Raw genomic sequence first — 18,322 nt, 5'->3', positions numbered from 1 at the left:
TCTGAGTGCTTTTCGAGTTTAGATTTAGAATACTGATGCTGACGGGTCAAGAGGGAGATTTAAAACTGTTAAATTCCATCAAGACCTCACTGTTATAGAATTTGTTTTAATCCTTTTATAAACACACTGACGAAACTAAACACAATGTTTTTGGAGAATTGTTGGCTAAAGGTAAATGTTCTTTGTTTACACTGAGTATACACATCTACAGTCCACGTATGAACACACAAAACAATACCTGCAACAGTATACTTATATTGTACACAAACATGTTTTTTCAGTAATTGTTTAGTCTAAAGTATTAAATTTCATTTATACAGAAACTATCCATCTTAAAATGCTCAAACCTTTTTGCATTTGCAGTTCATACTCATCCAAACACAATCCAAACACAACCACGGTTAGTTCTGTTCAACTGTGGCTCCTCAGAGGATCCCCAGCGCTCCTTTGAAAACATCTGCCATTCATTTTACACGGCGTCAAGGGCTGAGTGACTATGGCTCCATGCATTTTAACAAATGCCACATTTCATTTGGTTTCGCCACTTTGCTTTCAAAAGACAAATGGCAGGGAGCCTCATAAAATACGCATTTTTGGTGCGGCACTCATCCCAACATTGCCCTCAGTCATGGCACAGCCTGCTGACAAGGATCGTATTCCTGTACAAAGAGGCCAGCAGCGTCATCACAGAGCTGGATAATGTCACGGCACAGAGAAAAACCCTCATTTTTCCAGGGACTGCTAATACTGTTTATTTTTCATTCATTCTTAGAGTTGACTTTTTACTTAGTCATTAACATCTCCTGTCTTTTCAGAGCCTTCTCGACCTCCCCGCACTCAAACAAGTTCATCCACTACCCCAGTGTTGTCTCAGCCACCTGCTAACCAGTCGTATCTCTACTTATATTAGGTAGAGTTCTCTGCCAGATTGTTAGCGTTAAACCTGCTTTCCAGTATTCCTGTTTCTGCCTGTTTTCCTGCTCCCTACCGGATTTGTCTGAACCAATTTTATTTAGCCCGTCTCAAGCCTTCAGTGTTTACAGCTGAAGTTAACAGCGAGTTTGCAACTTTAATTGTGACATGCCCTGTTCAGTTTCCAACCGTCTTGTTAAAGCTAGCCGTTTATGTCTTATGGTATGTTTCTAGCAGGCACTTAAAAATAAGAAAATCACTTCCTGTCTGCCACAGTAGATGTGGTTCCTCGTCCACATGCAGCTACGTTGGATTTTAAGACCAATCGTTTGTTGACTTTGTGGTGGAACATACAGATCTTATGTTGCATGTGTGTGTGTGTGCGTGCAAGTAAAAGGGGGTGTTAACCCATCACCACATCCAGGTACTTTACTTGCTGGATGTATGCCTGACAGTTATTCTGGGAATAGTTGTGTTTTTATACGCAAACAGTTTATTTTGGCTTTCCAGGAAAGTTATCTGCACGTTTTCTTTGGCTTTTCACCAGTCCATGTTTTTCCACTTCATTATTACAATAACAATGGCACCAAACCAGTAAGGAACAGCAACACCTTATGCGTGTCCCATGAACGTTTGTAATCTTTTACGATTTCACAATACCGTGAATGCTCGTGGGTGAAAATTACAACATAAGGATTGTCAGAGTACAACAAACAAACAAATGTGGAAACCCACATTTAGCGCTGTAAGGAGGTAAAGTGTTCGTCACATAACAGTTTGTCTGTAATGCGTCATGATTCAGCGTGATAAACTCAGCAGAAATAATTATATGAAGAAACATTTTACAATTGTTGTCATTCTGCACACAGTCATTCGAATGGAATCGTAGAAGCAGAATGGGACACAACTTGACTCATGTTTCCCCCGGAGCAGAAACACAAGCGTTACTTCTGCTTTACCAAAATATACTGATTAAATCATTTCTTGCTCACCGAGCAACGCTTGCATTGGCGTGAAAACCCTATAAATAGTTCAAATGATGATGAGATTCTGAATCAAAGGGAGAAAAAAGAAATCAGTAACTCTTAATTATATTGTCACATCCAGCGCACGATGAACTTTACGAAACGTTAAGGTTTTGAGTAGGTTATACCAAGATGAGTTGAAACCTTGAAAAATAAACCTAAAAAGTTTCAGATTGCCATTTTCTTTCCCACAATTCTGCTGCAGTCTTCAGTGGCAACAAAGACTTCCTCTGCTTTGCCTCAGGTGCTCTGCAGAATTGGGACACCACGGCAGGTGAAGCAAGATAGGACTCAAACAGAACGGGAACGTATGTGGACTATGCAATGACTTATATCGTAAAATGAACACATGATTGCAACACTTTTTGCTCTTTGTTCTGTAACTTGTGGCTTTGTGAGAAGGGAACACACAGCTTGAGTTGTAAACATGTGTCTGCCTCTGCAGTACATTTCCTTTAGTATTATTCAAAGCATTTAGTTACGATGTCAATGAATAAATAAATACCATTTTTAATAAGACAGTCACGCTTTGACAGGAAATGGTTAAAGGGTGTTTCCTAGCTGGGGGCACAAAGCATGGACTTTGTGACATCTTAACAAGGGTGCCCAAGTGGAATAGAATGTTTATACTGCAAACAATCTTTGGCGACTTATCCAGGGTGTACCCGGCCTCTAGTTAGCTGGGAGAGACTCTAGCATAAACCCAGGAGAAGGATCCAGATATGAGGCTGAAGACAAGATGATTATTGATTGAAATGAATAATTGACATCACAAAGGTATGTTTGGCACAAGGGTAGACGGCGTCTGCGGTGGCGAGGGCTGCCAGGCAGCACTGTGTCATCTTTATGGACAGCCGTCTTTCACTACTGCTGTTAAAATCTAATTACTGCACTCCATAAGGCCTGCGTGGGCATGCTATCGAGCCACCCAGGGCACAGCCACAGGGAGTGACAGCTCGGGCCACGGTGGGCGCGCCAATCACACCAAATATTATTGCTTGTTTAACGCAACTTGGAGCAATGACTCCATAAATAACCTTTTAAAGAGTTGGTTTCAAAATCTGTCTCAGGGAAAGGATGCCCTCGAAGTCAAACAACAAAATGTGTTGTGTTACAGATATTTTGTGAACTGAAACCCCAAGACGAATGTAGAAGAAATATATTCAGCTCATATATGGTTAAGGCCACTAGACAGTGGTTTTTTTTTTATATATATATAATAGCACTGTTGGAAAAGGTATGAGAATTTCCCCTTCCTGATAAAGGACAAGCAGCTGATAGCAGGCGAGACGTGAGTCAGGCTCTGCCCTCAGCTGCCTTAAACACACTTTGGTTCCGACTTGTTGAGACATGCAATTATCCCTCCTCCGATTTGTGTTTGCTGGGTTTGAAACCGTTTGTTACAGTACATGAATTTACTGCAGTGTGAACTCATGTGGCCTTGAATAAATCCAGAATTTTACTCCCAAGGCAGACAACAAGTTTGTTTGGTTATTTTCTCCTGTAATGTGACAAAACAGCTTGAACCCAGACAGTACTTTTGGTGGTTTTACAATAACGTCAACACGTCTTTTATATCATTTTCTCAAGCACAGCAATTCAACCACAATGTTCGATGCTGGGCGAGTGCAGCATTTTATTATGTAGTTACATTACATGGAGGCTCATAAGCTGGTCTCTTTACAGCAAAAACAACATTTGGCTTATTCACTGTGTGTGGGTGAAAATTACCATGTGAATTTGGGGTAATTTTCTGGATCATATCTTTTTATCTCTGTGAGATAATATAGAATAGTTGATTGAAGCTGCTGATTAACAAATTCTCCAGTCTTTACTTCCGCCAAGGAGGTTATTTTTGTGATGGTGTTTTCTTTGTCTGTTTATTATCAGGATTACAAAAAAACTGCTGCATGGGTCTTGTTATTGCCGAGTGTGTCTCTAAATGGTTTGATGGAATATGAAAAGAATAATTACTAACTTCATGCCGTTTTAGCTCATTTTATCCCAGTCCATCCATTTAAATTGCTTTAAGAATATTAATTGAGCATTCTGGTGAATTTTGTACAGAAGATTTTAGATTAAAGCTTTCAGGACGTTTGAGATAATCTTAATGAAGGGATCAAATGTGACCTTGTACCAAGTACCAGCGATAGAGATGGACAGTGAGTCCACCTGACACTGCTGTTTGAACTAAGCATAATAAAATACTCTGTACCAGCAGGTGGCAGTCTGCCATAAGGCCGATCAATGAGGCCAGAAGACTTAAAAATAGAACGCTGGCAAAGGGAAATAATGACAGGAAGACAATGCAGCATCGAGCTGAGCTATAAATGTACTACTGCAGGAAAATCTGTCATGTACACAGGGGTGTGAATTAGGCCATTAAACAAAGCATAAAACAATTTCTGCTTGATCTGCATAAAAAACATTGTCTAAAATGAAAGCCTTTTAACTGTTATACCTTCTGCTTCATTTTGCTTCACAAACAAAGCAATCTTCCTCACTTTGAGGTGTTTTCAGAACAGCTCCTGATGCAGAGATTTGATTAAATAAAAGTGGAACTATTCAATATACTTGATTGTTGAGAGAAGTGAGTTTGCTTTAGTTTTAGAGTAGGATGAAATAGTGTCTGAAGGAAAATTGATTGCACAGTAATACTATTACAGCATTGGAAGTTCACGTCTAAAAATGATGCCAGTAAATCTGTGTTTAACAGCATTGCTCTATTGCACAGGCTGTTGTCAGTGCATGTAGATTTTCCATCTGCTGCCAAATGTGCAGTGATTTATTTTTTGTGTCTTGCCCTTCAGATTAGATGCAGCAAAGTAGGAATTGATGTTCTCGCACTTCTGCATTCTGTGTGTGTTACAGCAGCTGAGGCAGAATCGGTGGCCTTGTTTTTCTGACTGATTGCTTTTTAGTGAATCCCATGTGCAGAGCAACAAATGGACTGCATCTCAAGACAGGCATTTGTCTGTGATATTTTATTATTATTAAACAACACCATTTTATGAATGGTGGTGGGACGAGATGATGGTGTGGCTTTTATAACATCCGCAGCTCTCACCCTTCAAAGGTCTGCAGCTGTTCACTCAGGCAGATGCTGCGATGGCATATAAAGTATTCTGACAAAGAGCCTTGTTTCCCGTTATGCAGCAGCAGCATTGGGGGCATGGCACACTTGCTTATTCATGACGTGTGATTAGATCCTAGGTGGATCAAACAGCTCATCCATGTTTGATGAAAAAAGCCTTTCACTGGGACATAAATATCCAGCCATTTTCCCCTCAGCTTGCCGGGATTAGAAAGCCAGCGCCAGTTAGAGCTAAATAATGAAGAAGAAAATTATTGAGAGAAATCACCCCAAGGGTTTGACCTAATGCCTTTGATAATAAATTAAATAAACAAGTACATTTGTCACATAATCCAAATTTAGCCTGGATTACTACAATTAATTTTTCATAATTTAATGCATATATCTGGAAAACAAGAACAAAGATTTTTCTGGTTCTAATCAAAGGCAAACAGGACACTGTAACGCTGAGTTGATTTAATTTCTTTTTGTGAAGTGGTGGAAAGACAGGCCCCCGTAACACCTACAACATCCCCAAGGACGGCAGGCCATGGCAAGGAAGGGCCACTCCTGCTGTTCCATTGAATATCAACAATACCAGTATTTCTTTTTCTCTTTCCTTGAAGTCTTCAACATGATATTCAATCCCTGCCAGAAACTCAGCACATTTCTCCAGGAAAACAAACCAACATGATAAGAATAACCTTCAGAACTTACTGTTGCACAGTGCACTAAATACTCCTTCTGCAGAGCACGACTATCGCTGATCTTGCCGATGCAGTAAAAGTGAACATTCTTCACAGGGCCATTCCAAGAACATCATATGCCACCAAATGAGCGGCTCACACCGAGCAGAGAAATGGGTCGTCAGAGCTGTGACAACTCTCGACTCGTTTCTAATGCTGACTCGGTAAATACATACATACAAACGTGCATAACTGTTTTGGCCACTAGAAACATGTTTTAAACATCGATATCTGTTAAGGAATCTGCTGATATTCAGCAGCTCCCTAGAATCTTTAATATGCTTTTATGACCATCAAAGGCATTTTAAGTTCAAGATGTCAACCTTCTCTTAGGTGTTCTTGCTTTCTCCTGAGATAAGTATCTTATACTGTACATTATCTTGCACTTCAGTGGAAAACAAATTCAATATGCTCTCCGTGAGCACTTCCTAATAAGATTTGCATAAATACTTTTGAGATGTTATTGAGCAAGATTCCTTAGTGTGTAAAATATTTCACATTGGCTGTTCCATTTGTACACCTTAGGCTATGAAATAAATTATATATCATAAACATGTATGGTTAATTATCAGAATAAAAAATGTAAACCTTTTTTGTAAAGAACATTATTTATAGAAACACATTATTTTATACATTTATTCATCCACTTTTTTTCCTTGAGCATGTGTTTTGTTCAGTCACCTGCCACATACACATTGTAAACAAATGAAGGTACATGTGGGGATTAAGGTTTTGCATTCTGCTGACATTGTCCTCTTAGTCATGATCAGAATATTTGCCATTTACCCAGGAGATGTTTGTTAAAAATGTCTTCATCTTACATAGATTGTCGGCCACTTAGGAAAACGTAAGTGCAGTGTCTTGCCCACAGCGCCGAGCCTTTGCAAGAGACCAAACAAAGTTATTTTACACCCTAAAACATTGCTGTTTATGTCAGTGGCATTGACCATAGTTGTTCCTAATCTACAGATGCCCCAGTTTGGCACTACGCAATATGCTGAGTTGACGGTATCGTAAAGATACTCACAATCTTCAGGTTGTCTTTCTTTGTCCAGTTTGTAGCGCCACGTTGAATAAGGCCATGAGAGCCACCATATCTAGTGGTACGATGAAGGAAAAATAAGTACGCAGTGACCACCAGCTGGCGCGAGGCTGGGTAAACACCAGCTTTAAGTGCATCTTGTTTTGCTCTCCCGTGAGGAGCTGTCATCCTGAAGCCAGAAGCCTTCTGCACACGGCCTCTTAGAAAGGTGAAACATCTCATTCAGTGCAGCTGCTAGTTTTATCCATTTCTTCTAAAATGGATCTGCACGGCTGGATCACAGAGAGACTCCAGCAGAAGAGAGGCAAAGCACTGCAAAGCCGTTCTCTCTCCACAGCCATTGTACTTTCCTTGCAAAAAAGTATCTCTCATGGTGCCGCTTCCCACACACACACACCACTGTTGTGCAATTAAGAACCTGAAGAAGAGACGAGCACTCACAGCTGTGTTGCTATGGTCCATTCCTTACATTATTAATACAGTCATATTCTTCAGTCACCAGTTTAGTCACACACGCGCTATTACAGTAACAGATTAACCTGCTTCGGTTGAATATAAAATAATTCCTTCTAAAGTAAGTTTAATGTTTGATAATCTGATACTCACAACCACAAAAACTTATTTTACGCATTATGTAATGTTCGCATCATGTGTTTGACCACAATAAGCATAATGTTAAACTTATGTTAACTTTACCAAGATGCTGCAGACAGCCCTCTCAGAAATACTTTCATTATTGCAAGTTCTTTCAGTATATACACACTTTTTGTCCTTTTTGTTTTGCTCCGACTGAACTTCCAGAATATTTCCTCATTCTGAGTAAAAATCAATTACCCTAAAACACAGATGTAATATTATCCTGCAATCTGCCCACGCAACTTCATCTATGTTGCACTTCATCCTCTTCATTAGGCTATATTGAAATGAGGAAGGAGCAATTCTTGTGCACTTATAGTAAGGCTCCAAGCTTCCACTCAGCTCCGTCTCTTGACTCAGACTGCATCCTGTGCCAGTAAAGGGGGATGTTCCAAGGGTTCATTCTGTTCTTCGGTTCCCTGGTCTTGTTGCTGTCCATGTGGAGCTGGATCCGACTTTGCAGTTTCTTTCTGCTGTGGCTCCAGATTGGGCATCTCTTTCCTGTCGCTGGGCTGAATCTCCAGAGCTGGCATGTCCTTGCAGCAGAAGTACTGCTTCCATATTTTCCTGAAGGCTGTGCGAAACTTCGTAATGCGGAAAGCGTAGACAATTGGGTTGACGGCAGAGTTGCCGTGGGTGAGCAGGATGGCAATGTAGAGGAGGAATACAGGCTTCTGGCAGTCAGGGCAGAAGAGTGTGATGCAGTTGATGATGTGGAGGGGAAGCCAGCTGAGAGCGAAAAGAAAAAGGACCAGAGCCAGCGATTTAGCAAGATTCAACTCCTTCTTATAGTACTTGTTAGGGTCGCTGTGACTGGCGATCATCTTCTTATCGTTGAGCTGGTTGTGGATCATGTAGAAGATCTCGGCATAGATGACCAGCATAAGCAGCAGTGGCGGTAGGACCCAGCCAAAGAAGTTGAAATAGACCATGTAGTCCATGCTGATGACATTTTCAAACTGACAGGTGACAATAAGGTCAGAGCTGATGGAGCTGTTCTGCTGGAGGCGCCTCAGGTTGTTCCAGCCCAACATGGGTGTGAGTCCCACGATGAAAGCTACTGTCCAGCATATTACCACAGCCAGCCCTGCTCGCCGGGGGGTCACAACCCTCTTGTACCTGAAAGAGCAAACACAATATCAGAGCTGCACTTTCTCCCGTACTGCTGATTATGCAGTCATGCTTTCTTGTTTACTTTCCACTTTAATGTCAGCAGCATTCCTGGACTGACCAAAGAGTGTGATTTATGAAATATTAAAGCCCCCGCCCCCTGATATCTAACACACAGCTCGTAGTATTCTGTTCTTCTTTAATGAAGCTATTTCTGCAACACTAAAGTAACCCTTGTCCTTTGCATGCTCATCGTTTTCCTATTGCTAAGAGCAAAACTGAATAACAAACTAAGTTCAATATTGCATCTGTTTATCACACTGGACATTTGTTGCAGTTCCCCGCCTGCAAAACTGGGTTTGAAAGGTTCCGTTTTTATTGTTTACAGTGTTTTATAGGTAAGAAACTGGAGGAATGACCTGGGAAAAGGTGCAAACATCTCGGTATAGATGGGATTATTAATGGTACAATATCAGATATTCTAGGAGGTTGACCTTTTATTGCAGCCTGAGGCGAAACACAGCACTCATTTAATCATAGCGTGTTCTGTCATCAATTAGCATTGATTACAGAAGCCCAGCAGCGAGATCACGATTGACATATAGTTACTAATAGTTATCCAATGACAGTGAAAACGAGAGGAAATGATGACCACGTTGTGACGTTATTGCACAGGAGGCAGCCTCCTCAGTCCTACCTGGTGGGGATCTTGACCCTGAGATAGCGGTCAGCTGCGATGGCCAGCAGGGCCAGGATGGAACTTTGCGTCAGCACCAGCACCGTGCACGCCACGAGCAGGCAGCTGTAGAAGTGAGTCTGGAGTCCGATGCTGATGGTGATGGCCAGAGGGATGACGAGCGCTCCCACCGCAATGTCCGCCAGAGCCAGGGACACGATGAAGCAGAACGTGGTGTCTCGCAGAGATTTGTTGATTTTCACCGCCCAAACCACCATCACGTTCCCGAGGACAGAAGCCACGGCGATCAGCACCTCCATCGCGATGTACAGCGACTCCGCGGATAACAGGGCTCCTCCGGGCATCCTCGCAGACCATGAGGCTCCCCCCCCCCCCCCCCCCCCCCCCCACCCCCGAGAATAAAATCAGTGAAGGATCCCGGTGAGAAGGCACTACTTATAATATAGTTACATTACATATACACATTTATGTATTTGTTTTGATCACTAAACTATTTATTTTTTTAATGAGCTGTGCGTCCATCAGTTATTCGGCTCAAAAAAAGAAAAAATCCTTACTAAATATAACTCGGGGAAAAACAATCCAGACATTTCGTCGTGAACAATCCGGTGAACAATCCGGTGAACAATCCGGTGCTGGGTTTTCCTGCTGGAGCAGGTGGAAGGAGTCCCGCGGCTGCCGCGCGTCGCTCCTCTTCCTCTTTGCTGAAGACACCTGCTCCTATGAGAGCAGCATCCTTCCCCGAGTTTGAGCGGAGAGAACGCTTTGTCTTCATCGGTCTTCGTTTTTTCTAAGTTATCAAGGCAGGTTTTAACATACAAATAAGGATGGGTGAAAGCGCGCGTACTCCCTCCTGGCCACGCGCTTGTGCACCTCCTCCCTCTCTCTCTCTCTCTCTCTCTCTCTCTCTCTCTCTCTCTCTCCCTCTCTCCGTGGTATCAGATACGAGCAAAAATGCAGTTGCCCAAAATAGCCGGACGATGTCAGATGCGTTTCTGCAAAATGTATTTATTCGGATGATAGGGATTTATGTCTATCAGTGCAGCGAACCTGCACAACGGCCTAATGCAGCTCTTTGCGGGACTGTCCCACGGAAGTCAAGAGAAAAGGTCAACCAGCCATGCACACCCTCTATTTATTATGTCATTGCACATAAGATACTGGTCACATGATAGTTTTAACCATTTTAATGTGACCGGTTGACCAAAGCAATATGCGTGGAATTTGTAATCACATCATTAGTTTGATAATTATTCAAGAAAAACATCTAGATCTTTTACAATTGTTGCTGCGTGCGTATAGCTCATAACTCTCTTCAAACGTCCTCAGAAAGATTTCTTCCATTATATTTCTCACCAGACCAAAAAAAAAAACCCAAGTAGGAACAGAGGAAATCACATTCAGTAGCACAGGTCAGGTCGATACAACTAACAGAGATGTCCAAATGGTACGGAGGAGAGTGAGGATGATTTATATCACTGTTTTATTACCAGTGAGTATCATGGGCGTTACCCATTAAGTATTTATTTTTTTAATCAAATGGAAGGTGACCTGAATTCTACTGAAAATCCTCAGCCTACAATGCAGAGCGAGGCAATTCTCAGTTCTAAATCCCATTCCCTTTATCCACTTTCATTAATTGTGACGAAGAGCAGTGGTTTCTGTTTACTAACCTGATCAAGTAGATTTGAATAAGTACTCATATAACAACCACCAGAAATGATTTATTTGTATTTTTTTCACCCCCTCATCTTCATAAACACGTTTTTGTTTGGAACACCAATGGTTAATAGACACAATCCCCAACATAGCCTGGTCAGTAAACAGTTAAATTTTGTCACTATATTTTGGGTCCTGCTTCCTCCTCATCTCACACTAACTTCCTTCAGATTTTCACAATCAGAAAATTTACAATTTTCTAATTAAATATACATTTCATCTGGATATCATCCAGATGAATCAACTTTGAAATGTGTGTTTGAAATCTAGCATTCCCTCACTGAGACTCAATGATGATCTCTCTGGCATGGGATCTCTAATGTTGCATCCAAACAGGCATGACTGAATAGATTGGAAGTAAAGGCGTCCCCAGGATGTGCTTCGCCCTGTGTAATAGGGATTATTGGGTTGTAGCTGACATGATGGTTCAGGATAACACTGCAGTCAGTGCTCACTGTGTGATTACAGGATGGCCAATAAGCCTGCAGGAGTTCCACTGAAGACAGTTTCCATCTGTGACCAGATTCATGGACACAGACGTAAGCAGGAGGTCCAGAGGTCAGCCACTGAGCCATATGGTGTGCGTGGCAACGCGCCTACTTGTGACACTAATGAACATTGTGTGGTGGAAATAGAAGAGTAATCAATCCATACAGAACAAAAGGTGATATAGAGGATAATTAGGAGAGAGGCTGAATGGTTTCACGTCCGCGCACTGTTGTTGAGAATGCAGTTCTTTCCTTCTTGCACCCTAATTGTGTTTCTCCTTTGAGCAGCTTACAGACCCAGAACATTCAGGCTCATCGTAGCTAACACAGACCTCATCATACAGTTTTATGCTTGTCTACGGTTAGTAGAATATAACTGCAACTTGACCATGTGTAAGATGGGGAAACTCTTTTTCTGTTTCTCATACTTTCAAAAACAGCTTAACTTTGCTCTTTCAGGCATTTTTAATAATCCTGAAGCACTTTCGACAATTCAGTCACTCTAACTGTCACATCAGCAGGGCAATGAAATTGTGGAAATGCTTCAGTCAGATTTTGTCATTTGGGGATGTGTAACCTTTAAAAAATCTATTCTTCATATTCATTAAACAGATTCTATAGTTTGGGCTATTTTCTTCTAGAGGCCAGTATCACATACACCAAAGCAATTACAAATTTATTACAGTTTATACGTGGTCTTCAAAGTTTTCTCAGGCGAAAAGGACGCAACTGATCAGCCGACCTGAGGTTCTGAGCAGTATAGGGCATTAAATCTAGATAAGACTAGCTAACTAAACTAGCTAAGAACCTACACAGACATAGCTAAGACTGCATTTTCCTACTTTTACTGCTTCAGTTATGACAAAACAACATGAGTTCTTAGGTCTGGGGTATAATTTAGGGTCTAAATGATATCCAAAATTTAATCTCAGCATTTCAAGAACAGTTTTAAGCAATTCAGAGACCAAGGCTCACTTTAGCTCTCTTATTGGATAGTATTATATAACAGGTTATCCGGCTTCCTGCAATACATACATGCAATACAGATGAACTGGTGACTCTACATTGTTTGTAAATGTTAATGAGTGTGATTGGTTTCTATTTAGGCCTGTGATGAAATGTCAACTTATCCAAGGTGAACTCCGCCTCCTACCCAAGGTCAGCTGGGATAGACTCCAGCCCACAACGACACAGGATAAGCCGTTTCAGAAAATGAATGGATGGATAGCCATAGGCAAAGAAATATTACCACGTGTAAAACACACAAGCAATCATCGAATAAAGGGTTGGAGGGAAGGCTGGTGGAATTTAGTTTATCCGCAGATAGAGTTCTTCCCTGTGTCAACCGTTTTGTAGCATGTTCACCTTTTTCCCCAGAGACGTGAAGTGAAAATCGATTGGAATGCTCCTCTGTCTCCCGAGTTCCTTTCAATCACTCTAAGGCCTGAAAAGAGCTTTAATAGTTGATTAAATGGGGAAAAAAATCCCTGCATTCTACAGCCACTTGCCAATTCAATCCAAGAGAAATATCGTAAATGAGGTAAATTCTTAGCAGATCTGTGAGTTTAAAGTACCATTTGGACAATGTTTTTGTTTTTGTGCTTAAAGAGAAAATAATTATGCCAATCTGAAGTGCATTATTGTAACTTTTGTGGTGATGCTGGAAAGCTCCAGGCAATGAAAAGATTCCTGTGATGTGAGCCATTCTGATTCTGCTATTGATTCTTGCTGATTTGTCACAAATGGTAATGCTTTTATTGGCCGCCCCTCCTAACACTCTCCCCCAAATATGAATATTTAAAAGCAGAACAGATTGATGTGACTGTGGTCCCCAATAAGAGATTATTGTATACGTACAATATGTGTTGTAATTTTTCCTGTGTACTGCATCTATATGCAAATTGCTGTATAGCTGTGCATGCTCTTGAGAAGTTCTTTCTGATTGTGCCTGGAATAGTGACTCTAACCAAACGGCCATGCATGCTCCTGATTAAAAGCTTTGTTCAGAGGAAAATGAATTCCCTACACAGTTATATGTGTGCCATCCACCACTCTCCATCTTTAATCATCCACCACCCTCCATGTGGGAAGTCACATTTGTTTCTATGGCAACAGACATCAGTGTGGGAATTAATGCATTCTAAATTTTTTGGTGGCGAGAACATTTGCGGTGCACACACAAAAAACATTACATAAACACACACGCAGCAAATTCTTGACCAATACATACATTACATTAATACATTGCTGAATCAACATTATTTGTTCAAGTTGAATTTAGCATCTTACAGGAGAAAGGGTTCATGGGAGGTCAACACCTAGAAAAACAGACTGCGTTGGCAGAAACCGCCCTGTGAGCATTTTCCCCTTCATTTACCCCAAATCCTTTTAACACAGGCATCTGGACCGTGGCTAAAAACAACTTGGATGTTTTACACGTGAGTGATCCAAGACTATTCACACTGCACTAAAGAGACTGAAAATGCTTGTGAAAATGAAGTGCAAAAAGTGATATGGCCTCTGGGATCCAGACCTCACTCTTTCAGGTGTAAAAGGGACCAGAAGAAGCAGATGGTCCACATTTTACGAATGAATAGCCAGGCTAATGTGTAATATATGGACCATATTTGTTGTGTTTGTGTGTGTCCAAGGTCAGTGCAAATATAGTCATTTCCCATTCAAACATCCAAGGGATCCTTGTTGGAACAGTATTCATCCATGCATGAACCATTTTTCATATCCTAGCAGTAGATTACTAACAATCCTTAAAACCATTAATTAAGTCACATAAATTAACAGAATATTTGGGCAATATCTTTTCTTTCAAGTCCAATTACAGAGTTAAGTTACACAAGTCCTCTGCGTAGAGTAACAGTAGTAGTGAATACTAGTCCAACAAGGATCCCCTGTAGTTCTGCGTTTATGGGAGTTTTGTAGCTCAGAAATAAGACACTCCACTAAGACATTCAGGATAGTCACCAACAACTATCAATGGTTTCTCCTGTCAACAGACCGGTTGGAGGTTTTTGCCCATTGAAAACAAAGTGACTCGCAGAAGGGGCTCCGCCCTCCACCCACCGTCCATTTTCTGTTTACCAGGAAAATCGCTCCAGAATCGAATACCCTTCTGTCAAATGCAAAGGTTTGACTTCAATGCTCAAAAGCCATACTGAGTTAATAAGACACCATGGAGCATTTTAGGGAACGCCTGAAACCAAATAAACATTACTCAGCACGCCCACTTCTAAAATAAGCAATTCCATGAGACAAACCTAAATTAATTATAGATGGCATGGAAAACTGAAAGTGCAAGTTCTTTTTCTGGATTTAAGCAACTCTAGAGGATGGGGAACGAAGAACAGAGAGAGGGAGACTGACTCAGTTTAGAAATGTATATGCAATCTTTTTTTTCTCCTTTACTGAGACGTTTCACAACTTTGGCCATATTCTCCATCTCAACCCTTCGCTTCCATGGAGACCAATCATAGGTTACGCCCGTGTTCGTGTCATGGCCGTGTCGACAGCCAGCATGTTGGATTGAAGAGTGGAGTGAAGCACAGTGAACTTATCTGTTGATATCCAGTCTTGCAATTTTCTATCAAACCACTGGATTACCCATCCATTTGGTTTTTAAAGCTTAGTTCTTGTTTATTTTCCTTATCAGACTCTCTGACTGTTTTTCATACCCTCTCTTTCTCACACACACACACACACACAAATCGTTTCTCTTTTCTATCTGTTTCATATCTCAACTATCTTTATCACCTTTCTTCTTTTCTTTTGTTCTGTCATTTCAATTTGCACTACAATATAAACTTCAACATATCACACATCATACATGCACTGTCACTCCTGTTTTTCTTTTGACCGTGCGCCTCCATGGAGTGTGAGCATTATGCTCATGCTGACACCGGGGCATTACCAATTAGAAGAGGAATGTAACATCAACCCTCAGGTCACACAACAGGAGACTGATGACCAGTTCGGTCAGAATAAAATTAGGAATGACATTGAGCAGAATAACGGATCTAACAGTCTAAAAGTTTCACCACAGAAATGCCAATTTAATGATGATGGTGGTATTCTCTGCACTACTTTGGATTTTATTTTTTACCATTTTGCCATATGACATTTGGTGTTGTAATGATCCACGCCAACATTTTTCAAGTCTTGTCATCCCACTTACTTACAGTCAGATTCCAAATGACATTTTCAATCCTGACATGATGCCAGGGATAACTAGTGCCAGCCATCCCCTGTCAGCATTTATTGTCTCAGCTCCATCACTAAGAGCTCTGAGAGTCTCCTGGCTCACTCTGAGGAGAACTTGTCTCATTATAAACTTTGTGATAAAAAAGCAGTGTTCAGTTTCTTGAGGGAGCGTAATACCTCAGGGCTGATGGTGATTATGACCTCACTCTGCAGCTCTTTTCACCTGTGCAGGTTATTGCTGGACGATGAGCAATGAGTTGCAGTGAAGGTATTAAAAGTCCGAAACATTTACTTTGGTATTATACTGTATAAAATGTGCCACAGTAGGACTGCAGAAAGTAAGAGGGAGCTTGTGTGAAGTCAAATATGCTTTCAAATGCATAATGCACAGCTACAAGCATGAAAAATCTACATGCCGATACATAAACTGCATACATGCTATAGTGCTCTCAGGTTCATTATTAATGAATGGGCATTCATGCCGCTCTCAAAATAGTGTACTATCAACATGGCTGCCTGGCATGACAGAAAAAGTCAATGAATATTGGATTGCATATATGATTGCAGCAATCAATAGTGTCAGATGGACCAAAATGAAAAAGATATTCAAGGTTATAGAGAAACTGCAGCACACTTTTCACCATGGGTGAAAGGGTCAAGAGCAAATGGCAAAATTATTCTGTACTAGATAATGTATTGACTTACTCTTTGCAAAAATAAAACAGAGTGACGGTGGAAAACGGGGTGGAGAAAAGGAATGAGAAAACCTAACAGTTTTTATTTTGCAGTTCCGAGCGTTTCTACTTTTTGCTCCTACTCTAAATTAAAAATTATATCTTCGATGGACAAATTTAACCGAAGCAGATTTCTGATTTACAGTAGCATAACTGCAGCTCTTTCATCAGAATTCCCCGGCAATGAAATGAATTGCTTGAGCACTCATCAATATCTCAAATAGTGTGAGGGTAGAAATGGGACCATGGGAGTTAAATATAGCATCCTCTAAATGATATTTGCTCAGTGCCCAATACATTATCTTTAAGATCATGAAAGGAAACATTGGTTTAAAAGAGATATGATGCACTGAGATGCTGCAGATGATTTGTAAAGTGCAGAGCTGTCTCAGATGTGTAAGTTATTCATCCAACAACAAGACAATACAATGTCCAGTCTCTAACCAGGTGCTCAACAAGATGAAGGTTTGATTCAATCTTGAAATCTTGTAAAACTGATGTTTGAGAAAAACATGTTAATTCATTTTTCCTCTCAAGCATCAGTTTTACAAAATAATGTAAAAAATAAATAAATAAAATGAACATTTCTTTAAAATAATTTTCCACATGCATGATGCTGAGCTGTTATCAGCTCTGCAGGAATGAACAGCACAGATATTTTACTTTCACAGTCTGAACTCTTGTTATTCAGTCTCTGCAGTCTCTCAAACTGAGAAAAAACAAAAGAATATCTGGGGCAAATGTCTGAATCCTGTTTTGTTAATTCACGCCAACAGAGTTTGAGGCATACATCACTCTGCCAAACACTCCCTGCCAACAGGGTCTCATAAAATGTTGACGAGAACGATGCTGTCTGTTGACAATGAGATAGTCAGAGCTAAGACAGCTAGCGCCAGCAGTAGATTGAGACTCTGTTTTCAATATTTGGATTACACTGCACAATGAGAAGGAAAATCAGCTTGGGAAAAAATGGACACTGGTAGCTTGGCTTTGTTTATATGTTGTGCAGAGATTTATAATTGGTTCATCATTTCCCATCTATTAGTGAACAGTGTTTTATGAACTGACAAAATGCTCCATTAACTCTGATTATATCAGCTCCAAAGCGCCGATGCTCGTCTTTCTTTAAGCTCGCTGCTCGCCGTTGCAGTCCCCGACGTAAAGCAAACATCTTCCAGCCTTTGTATAAAACCTTGTCTCTCCTGGGGTTGATTTAATACTTCGCTCCCATTTCATAAGGCGAAGTTTAAAAGACCACAAAACAGACAAAGAGTGTTTACAAAAGGGGTCAGCTGACACAGAGGTGATTGTAGATTCACATCCTTTCTGTCTCAGGGGAGCAGAGTCTGCAAATGTTCTTTCTTTGTGCAGCAAAATGTGAAGAATGAAATACCTCCCACTGCGTAAGCTAAAATCAAGATGCCATTGGGCCAGAAATGTATTTGATGTAAAGCGAGTGCAGTGTTCCATAACACAGACAATTAATCCCTGACAAGAATTCGGCGCGCGTGGTCCGTTGAATAATAATAGGAAACTATAATCAATATTTTCAAAGTGGTATTAATAGCAATGGATCACATGACTTCTCGTAAATGAATGGAACACTTCCAGTTTGTTAGCTTAGTTTTCTGGCTCTTATGTCAGCCTTTACACAAAAACCACAGGCGTGATCTTGGAATTACCGAGCAGCAGGCACGGCTGGAGATTAGCAGAATGGAAAACGGCTAAAGGAGAGAGAAAGCTGGACATAATGTTGTTGCATCTGCTGAGCTTTGAAATAATCAACTACTGCTTGGTTTCATTTGATGGTTGATTTGCACACGATTTGTTCGCAATGTCTTTTTTTAAATGAGTTTGTTTGTCTGTCCGTTTGGCAGGAATTCACCAAATGGATTTTCAGGAAACTTGGTGGGAAGGTTGGGAATATG

At 40.8% G+C, this 18,322-nt stretch overlaps 1 protein-coding gene across 1 annotated transcript; it reads right to left on the bottom strand.

Annotated features, from left to right (window-relative positions):
• Window positions 1-7,790: 7,790 nt before the first annotated feature.
• adora1b (adenosine A1 receptor b) lies at window positions 7,791-9,585 on the bottom strand. The gene is made up of 2 exons (XM_068752829.1): window positions 9,242-9,585; window positions 7,791-8,553 (listed from the first exon to the last, which is right to left on the bottom strand). The coding sequence occupies exons 1-2, from the start codon at window positions 9,583-9,585 to the stop codon at window positions 7,791-7,793; spliced, it is 1,107 nt and encodes a 368-aa protein (XP_068608930.1).
• Window positions 9,586-18,322: the final 8,737 nt, after the last annotated feature.

Source organism: Brachionichthys hirsutus, chromosome 2 (assembly GCF_040956055.1).
Source record: "Brachionichthys hirsutus isolate HB-005 chromosome 2, CSIRO-AGI_Bhir_v1, whole genome shotgun sequence".
NCBI lineage: Eukaryota > Metazoa > Chordata > Actinopteri > Lophiiformes > Brachionichthyidae > Brachionichthys > Brachionichthys hirsutus.
The sequence above is the reverse complement of the archived record's forward strand: the minus strand, read 5'-3'. Positions and strand labels throughout refer to the sequence as shown.

Coding starts and splice junctions, on each gene's coding strand:
- adora1b (XM_068752829.1), bottom strand. CDS start 9,585: ATGCCCGGAGGAGCCCTGTTATCCGCGGAGTCGCTGTACATCGCGATG. Junction 8,554..9,241: donor AGGGTCAAGATCCCCACCAG/GTAGGACTGAGG, acceptor TTGCTCTTTCAG/GTACAAGAGGGTTGTGACCC.